The sequence below is a fragment of the Phaethon lepturus genome, unplaced genomic scaffold (genome assembly GCF_000687285.1).
Source record: "Phaethon lepturus isolate BGI_N335 unplaced genomic scaffold, ASM68728v1 scaffold14351, whole genome shotgun sequence".
In the NCBI taxonomy this organism is placed as follows: Eukaryota; Metazoa; Chordata; class Aves; order Phaethontiformes; family Phaethontidae; genus Phaethon; species Phaethon lepturus.
In genome coordinates this window covers 1-13040 of record NW_010519915.1, presented here as the reverse complement: position 1 = coordinate 13040, position 13040 = coordinate 1, and the positions used below count along the sequence as shown (strand labels likewise).

Sequence of the window (13040 nt, the reverse complement as noted above, 5' to 3'; positions counted from 1 at the left end):
GGCGGCGCGGGGACGCTTGGAACACGCCGTTCCTGCCTGGTTTCCTTCCCAAGGCCCGTGAGTGTCCGTGTGTGCTCCCCTCGGCTGCTTCTTGGTCAGGGTGGCTGCAAGCACGGGCATTCGTCAGCTGGTTTCCAGGCCGAATTCTAATAATCTTTTTTGTTTTCTTATCTAACTCAAATTACTCCAAGTCTCATTCTGTTTTTTTGCATTTTTCGACTTGATGATTTGGGGTGTAAAGCTTTACACTGGAAAGCAAAGGTGCCTTACACTCTACCGCAGGCATTTAGTGTATGGTAAAGACTCGTTTTCTGCGGGTGTGAAGGTATCGAGCCTAACGATCCTAGTCTAGACGCGGAGAATTGCTGATGGTGATTCTTCATTCTGGGCTCCCTTAAAATGAACAGGGTGATAGTCGCTATAGATATCCATACAAGCAAGTACGGATACATGTAACTTTTAAAGAAGCTGAGAGAATGAGTTGAATTTTACTGGTTTTGTTGTTAGCAGGTGTTTTGAGACCACAGAATAAAGGCCTGCAAGTAACTTGCACAGGGTGACGAAATACTGAGAGTCCTGGAAAAATCTTGCCTGTGAAAGAGGCCTTACATGATTGCAATTACAAAAAGCTGTGTTCAGTTAGCTGTTTAGACAAACAGAAGGGTAACCAATGCTTCAGGAAATGCATTGTTGGAGAGAGGTTGAAATAAGCAGTTTAAATATGCGTGGTTGGAAGTAATGGAAAAGTAGGAACAGAAGTTCCAGAAGCTTATAAAGTTTTGTTATTGCTAAGCGATGCTTGCCGCTTATCTGGATGCCATCTAAATGACAAACGAGCAAGCTAAATGTTGCATTTGTACAGATAACTTAATCTTGAATGTTTTGACGTTTACTGGAACATGCAGAGAACACTGGTATTTTACCACATGGCATTTTAATTTTGTATTTATTGAGGAGCCAGGGAATGTACAAATTATACAAATACTGAATGCTGGAAAAGTATGGATAGCCTTGGAAGTTGAGGGATTTCTTTGTGACTGTGAAGAGGGACTGTTGTTTCGTATCATCCTATCCTGAGGTAGTTTCACCAAGCGTATGAGGAGATGCTGACACAGTAAAACTGCTTTTTCTTATTAAGGGGCAGCAGAGACACTTGTTCTGCATAGAGACAAAGCAGCTTGATGTCTAAATGGGGCAATGCTGATGTGACAAAGGTTTTGTTATTTGATAAGAGTGAAAGTGGGTAGTTTGAGTTGTGCTGTTGAAGTAAGGGTAGTATTCCTGATATTGCTGCTTTACTCTGTAGCAAGTATTTACTCTTTTCCTTAGGTTATTCATGTTTTAAAATACATATAATTACTTCACTGAAGTGTTATTGTAGCTTAATTATGTGTCTTATAAAGCAGTCTGTAATCCTCTGGTGAATGGGTGGATGACTTTTTCCCTTCCTGTAGTGTGAGAAAATCATGTACTATGTAATTATTTTGTCTGATTTTTGGTTGTACAAGCAATTTCTCTGCCACTGCTTTCAAGTATTCTGGATACATTTATTCATTCTTAGGTTGACTAGTTTATAAAATATATCAACATAACTATTTGAGACTTGAAAGCACCATCCTCAGTACTCTAGTTGGAAACTGCACTCTATAATCAGCAACTTTTGTTAAAAGTTTCACCTGTTGTTTTTTTTCTATAATGTTGCTTTTTTAACTGAATTTAAAAATAATTTAAAAAAAAAACTCTGGAGTCTGCCTCATTACAATATGTAATAGCTTTTAATCTTTAGTTTTTTATTTTAGAAATTAAGATACATAATTTATGTAATTTTATCCACACTATTTTTAACTGTCTCATTTGATTTGTATGGAAGAACGCATTTTCTAAAAACATGTGCAACTGGTATTATTTCTGAGCTTCTAATAATACAGCTCCTGACTGGATCCTTGTGGGAGGGAACTATTTATAGATGTCCATTCATTAAGTTTGTCATGCAAGAATGCTTTTGATGTGTTCCCTTGAAGCAATGGTTTTATAAGTGAAAGAGATGACACATGCTAAACTTATGATGAAATATTTGACTCTCCAGAACTGATTTGATTCTTTGCAATGAAGTTTGACACACGTTTTCTGCTAGGAAGTATCCTGATTAAATTTCAGCTATGACTTATTTTCTTGTTCTTTACAAAGTTCATGTTAAGCTGCCTGCCTTAATTTCTGACTCTGGGATTTTGTTTGTTTGTTTCATAGCAAATTTCTTATTTATGCCTGCCTGCTGCTTTTTTCTGTGTTGCTCTCCTTACGTCTGGATGACAAAATTCAATGGAGTTACTGGGCCGTATTTGCTCCAATATGGCTATGGAAGTTAATGGTGATTGTTGGTGCCTCAGTGGGAACAGGCGTATGGGCCCGAAACCCACAGTATCGGTAAGTTGAGGATATTTCTTTTGCAAAACAGAGGGAACATCATGTGTTTTCTGTACTGAATCAAATTCACAAATAGGTTTTTTTAACAACATAAGATAGAGCATCCAGAAGGTTTGTTTTCAAATTATTTAAAATAATTACCATAACCTACAGCATATGCAGACAGCTTTATGCAGCTGTGGATATCTTAATCCTAGTTGCAACAGTTTATCACAGGCTTCAACAGTATTGCCTTTGGGAAGCTACAACTTTTCATGCAGTGACTGTGCTTTTCTGTTAGAACATTGGGAATACTTTTAGTATAAGCCATATGGAAATGTGTGGCTTTGTATGCACAAGGAATATACTGTATTTAATTGGGTTATTTTTTAAATCAGTTTCCTGAAATGTACAGATCAGCCTGAAGAATGTTGATTCTTTTTATTTTTTCCCCCTCCTTGGTGTCCATATAACCTCAGTGAACAAATGGATGAATATTTAGTGAACATAGAGAATATTTTTCAGACTTAAGTTGCAGTTTTATAAGTAATATTCAAGTAGTTTAATACACAAATATAGGTAAATGTGTACCATTTGCAAAGTAAGATGTTTGTGGGAACAAATTCCTTTTTATTTTTGTCAAAGTTGTTTAACATTGTTTTAATTACCAGTCTAGGGTAAAATAACTTTCAGACCTTTATATGAAATAGTGTTTACTTTTTTGGTAATCCAAGTAGGATGTGCATTTGAACAGGCTAGGGGGAAAAGAAAAACTACCTTAAATGAGGTGCAATAAATTTAATCCTCTTTTCTGTCTACGGTGTATATTAAATGACTAATCTTGTGCACTAATCTTGTCTCATTCCGATACACTGTATTGTGTGGTTCTCAGGTCTTGTTTGCCCCTTCTAGTAATGGTCCTACTTGTGTAGGAAAAAGTGTGGTTTCTCTGTGTGTGCGCTGTTATTTTATAGGCATTTTACTTTTTAGTAAGAGATAATAGTCTGTTGCAATACGCTGATTTTGGTGAATAAAGAAATTCTGGGGAAAGATGTTGATTTAATGAAAGCTGGCCTAGGAACCAAACATAATTTTAGACTTATCATGTAGCCTGTTAGGTAATAAGCTATTTGAGTGTTTACGTAGTAGCAAAGAAATGCTGTTTATCTGCACAGCTATGGAAACCTTGCAAAATTTTCAAGTTGTAAAAATCCCATTGCCCCCTTTGAGTAACGTATGTTAAATGTGCAGCTTTATGGGCAAGAAATCCTGTTAGGTCATCAGGAGTGTAGTTTAATAGTGGCTATTTGGGCCTAATGTGAAGTTTGAGATGTTAACACTTATTTTAATGAACGTACACAAGTGTAAAAAAGTGTCTTGGGATGTTTGCAGGATAGTGTGTTTTCTTATTGGCAAGCGAACTGAATGCTTCCTTATCGTCTCTTTAGAGCAGAAGGAGAAACCTGTGTGGAGTTCAAAGCTATGTTAATTGCAGTAGGCATCCACCTGCTACTGCTGATGTTTGAAGTTCTGGTGTGTGACAGGATTGAAAGAGGAACCCACTTCTGGCTGCTGGTCTTCATGCCATTATTCTTTGTATCTCCAGTGTCAGTTGCAGCTTGTGTGTGGGGATTCCGACATGACAGGTCTCTGGAGGTAATGCTTCATTTGTTATGTGTAAAAATCTTTGGCAATGCAAAACTCTCAATTCAGTTACAGTTCATCTCTTGGTGAAGCATGATATGGATGAGTGCATCAGCTGAATTAATTGTTTGCACTGACCTGCTACACTGAAAGATCAGGATTTGGAATAATATAATTTTTTCTAATATCTTCTAGTTTTTTTCAACTACCAAATTGCAGCATGTTTTAAACTTGCCTTTTTATTATTGTGTGTTACAAAAACCTCACCATAAACTGCAGTATGGACTGATATTAGACACTTAAATGGAAATTACTGAAGAAAATTCCACTGATAGTGAGCACTGTCCCTAAAATTGAACTTCTAGAGCCCTAGATAATCAGGGTTGAAAATTTCTTACTATCCCAATCTGTGTGCTTTTAATTTGGGAATGCACATGGTAGGTGTAAACCAGTAAGCTTTTTTATTTTCTGTCATCTTTTCTCTCTAACTCACTACTTTTGGTTTTGGAAGAACTTTGCAAGGATTCTCAAGATCTTCCCACAGTTGTGGCATTTTGCAATAAATCTAGAATTCTTACTGATTTTTTTTAAGGAATTTTTTTTCCCCCACTATGTCATCAAACTACCCCATGATGATTAAAATCTGATTTTTAGACTTGTTCAGCTTTTTCAGCTTTTTTAGTTTCAAGGGAATATTTCTATAACATTAGAGATAAACTTGGCTTCTGCTGGAGAGAGAAACATTTCTGGTAAGTGATTGTTAGGATGGCTGGTAAACTGATACCTTAAACTGTCGATTTAAAAATATTGCAAATAGAATTTAATTTTGCGGAGTTCTATTCACAATTAACCATTCCTAACAGTAAAATTTATGTAGAAGTACTTGCCATCCACTGATGCTTGATTACCCATCGATTTACACATGACTACACAGCTGCTAAGTACTGGCAGAAGAAAATGGAATCTGCTGACCCCTAAAAGGCAGCAGCTGTCTCAAAGAAAATAAGTTATGCAGTTGAGCTGTCAACTAGATTTTTTTTTTTTTTTACTATTTTGCCATCTTCACTTAGTTCTGTTCTACTTTCTTTTCTTTTTACTCTGGGAAGATTTCATTATTTCCCTTCCATTTGCTAGAAACAAGAGGGGCCTGTCTTTAATCCAGGATATTAATTTTTAGCATGAGTAATCAAAGCAGCTGTTAATCTATTATTATTTTCATAATTATTTAATCTGAAATACATTGTCTGCTTGTTCCTTTTCTGAAACTGATTAGGTGATCAGTGAGTACATAGTGGAGTTTTGTCTATGTATCATGGTGGCCTCAGAAAAAGCTTTCTTTTATGTGTTACGCTATTTTTACAGTCAATAAAGCACCATTTATTTAAGGCATGTTGAGTTCATTAATTGTGAGCCTAGCCACTCCAAGTATACATGCACTTGTCATATAGCTGAAATGTTTAACTTGAGGCTAAAAATTATTTATAGCGAATGATCCTCAGATTTTTTTTTTATTGTTTTTCTCTCTATTTGCTCTTGTAGCTTTCAGGTTGCTTGGTTTTATGCTTGAGTGTGGGGGTTTTTGGTGGTTTATTCTTTTGAGAAAGCCAGTGGTACAATTTAAAGTAATCTGTACTTCAACAGTAAACACTTCAGTCCAGCCTCTGAAGTAGGCAAGTGCCTGCTGCCTGTTGGATTTTGACTCCCTGTACTGTGAATTTCAAAGGCAATTTATCCAAGAGATCATAGTACGCAATCATGTATGTTAGTGAAGCCTCATGTAGTGTCTTCTTTCTGAGGAATATTACATTTCAAAGATGCCTTACATACCTATGTGGTTTCTTAAAACGGAGAAGTGTTTCTAACTTAGACTTTCAGATAATAATTCTCTGTTTGATCTTTGAAATCTCTATCTTTGAAATCTCTAAGCTTGTAGGGTTGCCCATAAACTTTAGAAACAGAAGCTTGCCAAGTCTGATGGTGTTTCATTGTTTCACTTTGTTGAAGTGGGTTTTTTTAAATTAATTATAATTTAGGGTTAGTTCTCATAGTTGCAAGCAGGACATGCAAAAAGCTTTCATTAACATTTGTATTGAGAAGTATTGCTTTTCTGTATTGCCTCAAAAATCAAGTGCCTTCAGTGTCATTTAAAATATTTTTCAATTATACAGTAAATGATTGAATTTGGATGTCATACACTATTGTATGTATTTCTTTCTCCCCTCATATACAGCTGGGACTTCTAAACTTTCTTTTTTTCAGTCTGATTAGTTTGGCTCTTCTTATTTCTTTAATCGCTCAAAATGTTGCAGGTAGTGCTTTTTTAAATACCAGAAAGGTCTCTCCTCATGGGACAGCTGCCTCTACAGTTACTCTATTGGGATCACAGCTTCCAAAATTTAGGGGTGCTTAGTAATATCTAATGTAAATGCAAATGACGTTCCATATTGCAATGATAAGCATGGAGTCAGAAAAGTCCTTTAACAGATTGTTTGGTTATCTTGGAAATGGCTTTATCATGCGATGAGTTAACTAATGTATTTTCTTTCTCTAGCTGGAAATCTTGTGTTCAGTCAATATTCTACAGTTCATATTTATTGCACTCAGACTAGATGAGATCATCAGATGGCCATGGCTTGTATGTAACAAGTGTTTTCTTCTTACCTTCGTTTAAATGCTGAATTTCATAAAGATAATTACTATAGGGAACAGTTAATGTATGATCAGAGTCCATGATCACATTTTTGATTGTTTAACAATCTGTCGCTGAAGGTCTGGCACTTCATTCAGTGGCCATGGGAAAGAGAGGCTGTTCTTTTCATCCTTCAGGGGAGAGGGATGTGCCATCAACTGTGATTAATCTCTGATTAGTTGTTGAAAGAGAAATCCTCACCAGAAGTTTCCAGTGGGAACACTAAACTAGCCATGAAAATGACTGGTGAATTAGGGAATGTGTTGGTAAATATGGGGTGGTAAATAACTGGTTTTATTTGTTGTGTTACCATGCATGTAAATCCACTTACTGTGCAAGTGGTTACTGTCAAAACTGCTGAGATCTCCTGTCCTGAGTGCCTTTAGAATACAAAAGCACTGTTTGTGTCTGGGTTTTTGTAAACTACTGTAAAACTGATAATCTGGCATGATTATCACTGTCCTTTCTCTTTTCCAAAAAATGAGGAAAAGTATCTAATTTAGAAACTATTTCAAGTAAGATGTCCAGTGTAGAAAATACTTGCTGAAATGAATTTCAAGTACTGTTTGAGCCCATGTAAAAATCACAGAAGTCTTATTAAAGATGAACTACATGGACTTAAAATTAAGTTGTTTCATCTTGATGGGGTTTACAAAGCTAACTGAGGAACGAACCCCAAAGAGGTAATATGGCTCATAACAGCTTGTGAAACTTTCCTGTTAGAGGTTATATTAAAGAGCATTAGACTGAAATTTTTTTTTCTCATTACTGAGAAAAGTACATATACATACTCAGATATGTACTGTATCTGAGTACATATACAGACTTCATATGTAGACTTGCTTTATTTAAGAAACCCCCACCTGAAACAAATCAAACTGATAAAAATGTATCACTGTCGGGGTGGGGAAAGCAGTTAATTTCTTTTTTTTTCAGGTTGTTTGTGTTCCACTGTGGATCTTGATGTCCTTTCTGTGTCTAGTAGTGCTCTATTACATTGTATGGTCTGTTCTGTTCTTGCGCTCTATGGATGTGATTGCTGAGCAAAGGAGGACACACATAACGATGGCCGTCAGCTGGATGACAATTGTAGTGCCACTGCTCACATTTGAGGTATGGAAAAGCATAACAAGTTTTAAGTATCTTGTTCTTTTTTCAGTGAGTGATGAATGTTGCTCTGCTTCTTTTTGAACTTAGTAAAATGAGAATACTGTTTTTTGGTTCGGAATAAAATATTAATAGCAAATGTGGAAAAAAAAAAACCCCAAGAATTCTATGTTTCTTTAAAGTTGTTTTGAGTAAAATAGGCATCACATTGGAACTGTAACTACATGTTTCTGTGGGGGTCATTTTTTCTTCACAGATGTGTGACGTTAAAGATTTGAGATCAGTGTCTGTTTTAAGAAGCTTGAAAGTAGGTATTGCAATTAAACTGACATTGTATAATTTTGTTCTTGCCATTTAGATCTTACTGGTACACAGACTGGATGGGCATAACTCTTTTTCTTTTATACCCATATTTGTTCCTCTCTGGCTTTCACTGATAACTTTAATGGCAACAACATTTGGACAAAAAGGAGGAAATCACTGTAAGTATTTAAAAATCATGAAAAAAGGTTGAAACTCAAGGCTTTAAATGTCCTTTATTAAGATTTGTATTTTCAAAAAGGCTTTTTTGTGTATATTCGCTCATGAAAGAGTTCACATATCTCTGTTAGTATTGTTTTCAGGTGATTTTAGTAAGTTTTCAGTATTTATAGTGTCTCTTGCTTTTTTTTCTTATTCCTGTAAGAGCATATCTTCTGCTCAGACTCAACTTGAAATCTCAATCCGATTTTAATTGTAACTTAGCCTTTTCTCTTTCCTTATTTCCATGGGCTTCATTCTCACAGGACGTGACTGGATCTTTCTGCTCTGGGTTCTGAAAATAGTGTAGGAGCTACCATTTTTAATCAGCATTTGTCCTAGTAGCCTGCACTAGTATAATCTTTCTTCTTTCGCCAAATAGTGCTCTGTGCTGCTTGGTTGTGTCTTCAGTTGCCTGAGTGGCCAGCATGGATTTGCTGAGCTTTTAGTGCTGCCAAAAGGAGCGTTTGCACTTTCAGCCATCTAATGTTACTGAACTGGTGCAGATGAGTAGCTCTTCCCATCCATGTTGCAGTTCATGTGCCTTGTTGACAAGGCAGTAAAATTTGTTGGGATTTCTCAGAATTGAAAGGAACCAGCTGTGATTTTTGTTATATAAATTCACTTCAGTTTTGATCTGATTGTGAAGTACACTAAGAATTTCTTTGTTTGGTCATGACTAAGTTTATCTCCGTACCTTTAGTTTACTTTTATATTGTTATTGAGTGGAAAATTGTTACTGGTGATTTTTTTAAAATTTTTTTTTTAAGTGCATGCCCTGAATTTATAGCCACATTAATCTTTTTGGAAAGTCAAATGTCATTTTATCCTCTATAGGGTTAATAAATATTGATGTAAGTTTTTAAAAAAGACTATTCACCTGAAGGGACCCTCAGAAGAATTACACCTTTAAAGTGCTAAGCGAAATACACCAGTTAGCTGTGAAGTATAGTCTCTGCAAAAAGATGGGTTGTGTGGGATCTTCCCTGGCAAATGCTTAATACCTTGCTTTTGTTCTGTGTGAAAGATTTGACTTGGGCAGGCTGTTCCTCTTAACACTGACCTTTGGTATTGGTGAATGGAGGAGTGTCACCTGCTAAATTACAAGTGCCACTTACTTAAATGCTTTCTTTCCAAGTCTTTGCGTATAGCAAAATACATGACAAACACAGGATGTGTACTGTTTTCTAATCTAGCAGAGGTAATACCAAGGATGAGAAACTCCTGGCATCATATCATATTTGGCTACCAACAAAAGTATTTAGGGAATACTGAATATATACTAATATATACTAATCTGTGTCTGCCTATGCCATCACATTCCTTTTGGTATTGTAACCTGTATGTACCAAACAAAAGTTGGCATGAATGTCTTCCCATGTGGCACAGATTGCTTTGATTGAGATGAAGACTCTTTTGTGTTCTTTCTCTGCATGCTAATGTGACCTGACACTGCTTAACATGTGAAATGAAATGGATTCTTGCTGTGGTAGTATAGCTGTAATTTATACATATGGATATATACACACAGACATGCATGTGCAGACATGCAGAGGTACACAAATGCGTGTACGTATATCTGTGTGTCATCTGAACTGTAATGTTGTTCTATAATAGGTGTAAGTAACAGACTGAGAAGTAGCACTAACATATTGTTCATACGCAAACAATCAAGAGAACTTAAATGAGATTGCGGAGTCTTCCTACTTAATTAAATTTTCATTCTGTTCTGCAATAATGTGAAATTAATTTTTTTTGTTTTAGGGTGGTTTGGAATTCGCAAAGACTTTTGCCAGTTCCTGCTGGAAATTTTCCCATTCTTACGAGAATATGGAAATATTTCTTATGATCTTCATCATGAAGATAATGAGGAAACAGAAGAAATGCCACTGCCTGAACCACCAAAAATTGCACCAATGTTTCGAAAAAAGACTGGAGTGGTCATTACACAGAGTCCTGGAAAATATGTGATTCCACCTCCTAAATTAAACATTGATATGCCAGATTAAGATGACAGTAGCCTATTAAATTTGAACTGGCAATCAGCAGACAAATGTATTTCATCTCATGCCTTGTCCCAATTACTTTAAAATAGGTATTGCTGAATCAGTGGCTTGGATTACACAAATCAGAGATCTTGAAGATAATCTGAGAGCTTTTCCAGAGATATGTGGTGGTCTAATTTGTGAACCTTCCTAATGGGTTGGTTGCACGCTTGCCTGTATAGTATTTATATGAACATTTTAGTGTAATATATTGTTTAAAAGTCTTGTTGTGTACAGTTTAAGTATTATCTAAAAGTATTTTTTTAAAAACCCTGTATGAAATGCCTATGATATTCCAGGTGTTCTTTAGGTCCTAAATATACACTTGATTTCCACATCTGTTTTTAAATGCTTTGAGGATGCCTTAGTACAGTACCTCTTTTACTTTTTCTGTTCAGCCACAATCATTGTCTTAACCATGGAGGCACAGGAGTGTTGCACTTCTCAGGCAAGACTGGAAAGCTTTTTGAGGGGAAATGGAATGTATGGCAACTTACATGATGTTTTTGAGTTAGCTATGGAAGTATTTCAAATTTTGCACTGGCTTGGAAGTGTTGCTTTTGTTGCTTTTCCAGTTTCACGTTTTAATTCTTCATGAGAAGCATATACACCATTCTCCCGTTAGACTGGGTGTTTAATAAGCTGTTCCCTCTTGCATTGTGCGTGCAGTCTTCTGCCAGAAACATTAGTTGTGGGTTTTACAGCTGTTGGTTAGCTGGTATAAATATCATAGCTTGGTCTTCATTACCAACTTTGTGTTGGTGTAAACGATTAAACTTTTCAAGATAGTAACTCATTGGTGTTGGTATAGCATTTTCTTCTTTGAGGAAAAACCTCCTTTGACAGATTGTCTTGGACTTCTGGGTGCTCTAGAGAAATTTAGTCTTTGAAAGCAATACGTCAGTAGTTTATAAAAACAGATGTTGGATACTCCCACATCATTGCAGCTGCTCTTTGTTTTTAGGTGAATGTACATTTTAGGTAGCTTAAATACCACGGATCATGTTTCCTTGGTGTTAGCATAGCAATGAGGTAAGAGTAAAGAGTCTATGGACACTTCTGCATGTGTGAAAGTTGCACACCTGAAAAACTTCAGAGATGTGGCGCTTTCATTCCTAATAGTGCAGACCTCTGCCTTCCCCCCAGTGGACCAGCTACTAGCTGAAACCAAACACATCATTATCCTATCCTACACTTAAAATTCTGTTGCAGTTTTATTTGCTTTTTGGCTCGAGTGAAAAAATCTGTAAATTAAAAGCAACAAGTGCTATTTAGGATGTGCTGCTGCTGTTTCCTGTTGCTAGGAAGTGGACACTGCTCTGATGTCATGGCAGTGCAGCATGGGTGTCGTAGTGATGTTTGAGAATTTTCCCTTGGGATTCTCAGTCAGTTGGTCACTTCCCTTCAGCTGGCTGTCTGGGTAGATGGCTTCAACTGAAAAATTTACTCAAGCTGAGAAAAAAGAATTTAAAATGGAGTTTTCCTCATCGGAAACTTCATGTAATTCTGTTCTGGACAAGTGAGTTGATTCGTCAGGCTCGACAACTTCCCTCTATCGAGCATGTGACACAAAGAGCAGGTAGTAAGGCTGCTTTTGGACCTCCAAGAGAAGAAAGGTCTCTACAAACCTGGTCAAAAAGAGAGTGCCTATATTCATCTGAGGAGAGCTCTAGCAAAGGCAATGCCTCTACATGCCTCAGCTTTCTGAAGAAGCTCTGGGATGTTGTTAAAAACAATTGGTTTGAGTCCATTTGGTGGGGCGACAATGGAAAGTGTATAGTGATTCACAAAGAATTGTTCAAAGAGGAAGTACTATCAAGGAGAAAACGTCTGAGAATTTTTGAAAGTGAGAGCATGAAAAGCTTCACTCATCACTTCCATCTGTCTGGATTCACTGGAAAGTTGTAGGATCTTCCAAAATCGGGCTCGCGCAATGGCTTGCTAGTAGAAGAAACAGCTAGGGAGGTATGTTGGATTCTCTGCATGCAAACTAATACTTAGAATATTCTAGTGGGACATATTTCTGTTCCAATGAAGTAAGCCTTTACTACATAGGAGATCAAGATGGTAGTAAACATTCTGATTGTCATGTTCAGGAGTGTTTGAGGTAGCATTTCTGAGTAGTAGAAATGCTGATAAAATACACATTGGTTATTTCCAATTACTTTGAACACACAGAATGAAAATATATTCTCATTGTATTGGGGTTTGATTTTTTTTTTTTATTTGCTATATGTCTTGCTGTACCAGATGTGGACTTTTCTGGTGACATTTGCTGAAGGCTGAGAAAGTATGTGTTGGCATTGTATAGTTACCTACATGTTCACTCCATGCTGAAGTTGCTGAAAAGTAGTGGTATTTGGGTTTGTAAATCAGTTTGCATGCTTTTGAAAATCATATGCTTCACCGCTACCAAGCGGCAAGAACACAATGCTGGTTAGCACTTACCAGGACTGTATTGAACAATTTTATTCAGCCTAAACTTCAGGCACAGAATGCCCCTAATAGTCCTTTAACATCCACGTTTTTCAATTAAAATTCTTAGTCCTTGTATCTTTGGTTTCCAGTCTCAAAGTGGTGGCAACTAACTCTTTTCTTTTTGCATTTTTTTTTTTAGTTTCACTTCTACTACA

General features: G+C 36.5%; 2 protein-coding genes across 2 annotated transcripts; both read left to right on the top strand.

The window, feature by feature from the left end:
- Nucleotides 1–2245: 2245 nt before the first annotated feature.
- TMEM185A (transmembrane protein 185A) lies at nucleotides 2246–11196 on the top strand. Its single transcript, XM_010297206.1, has 6 exons — nucleotides 2246–2424; nucleotides 3852–4059; nucleotides 6599–6682; nucleotides 7673–7849; nucleotides 8202–8325; nucleotides 10127–11196. The coding sequence occupies exons 1-6, from the start codon at nucleotides 2366–2368 to the stop codon at nucleotides 10369–10371; spliced, it is 897 nt and encodes a 298-aa protein (XP_010295508.1). The 5' UTR covers nucleotides 2246–2365; the 3' UTR covers nucleotides 10372–11196.
- A 238-nt stretch (nucleotides 11197–11434) lies between these two features.
- LOC104628574 (heat shock transcription factor, Y-linked-like) lies at nucleotides 11435–12315 on the top strand. The gene is made up of 2 exons (XM_010297208.1): nucleotides 11435–11439; nucleotides 11928–12315. The coding sequence occupies exons 1-2, from the start codon at nucleotides 11435–11437 to the stop codon at nucleotides 12313–12315; spliced, it is 393 nt and encodes a 130-aa protein (XP_010295510.1).
- Nucleotides 12316–13040: the final 725 nt, after the last annotated feature.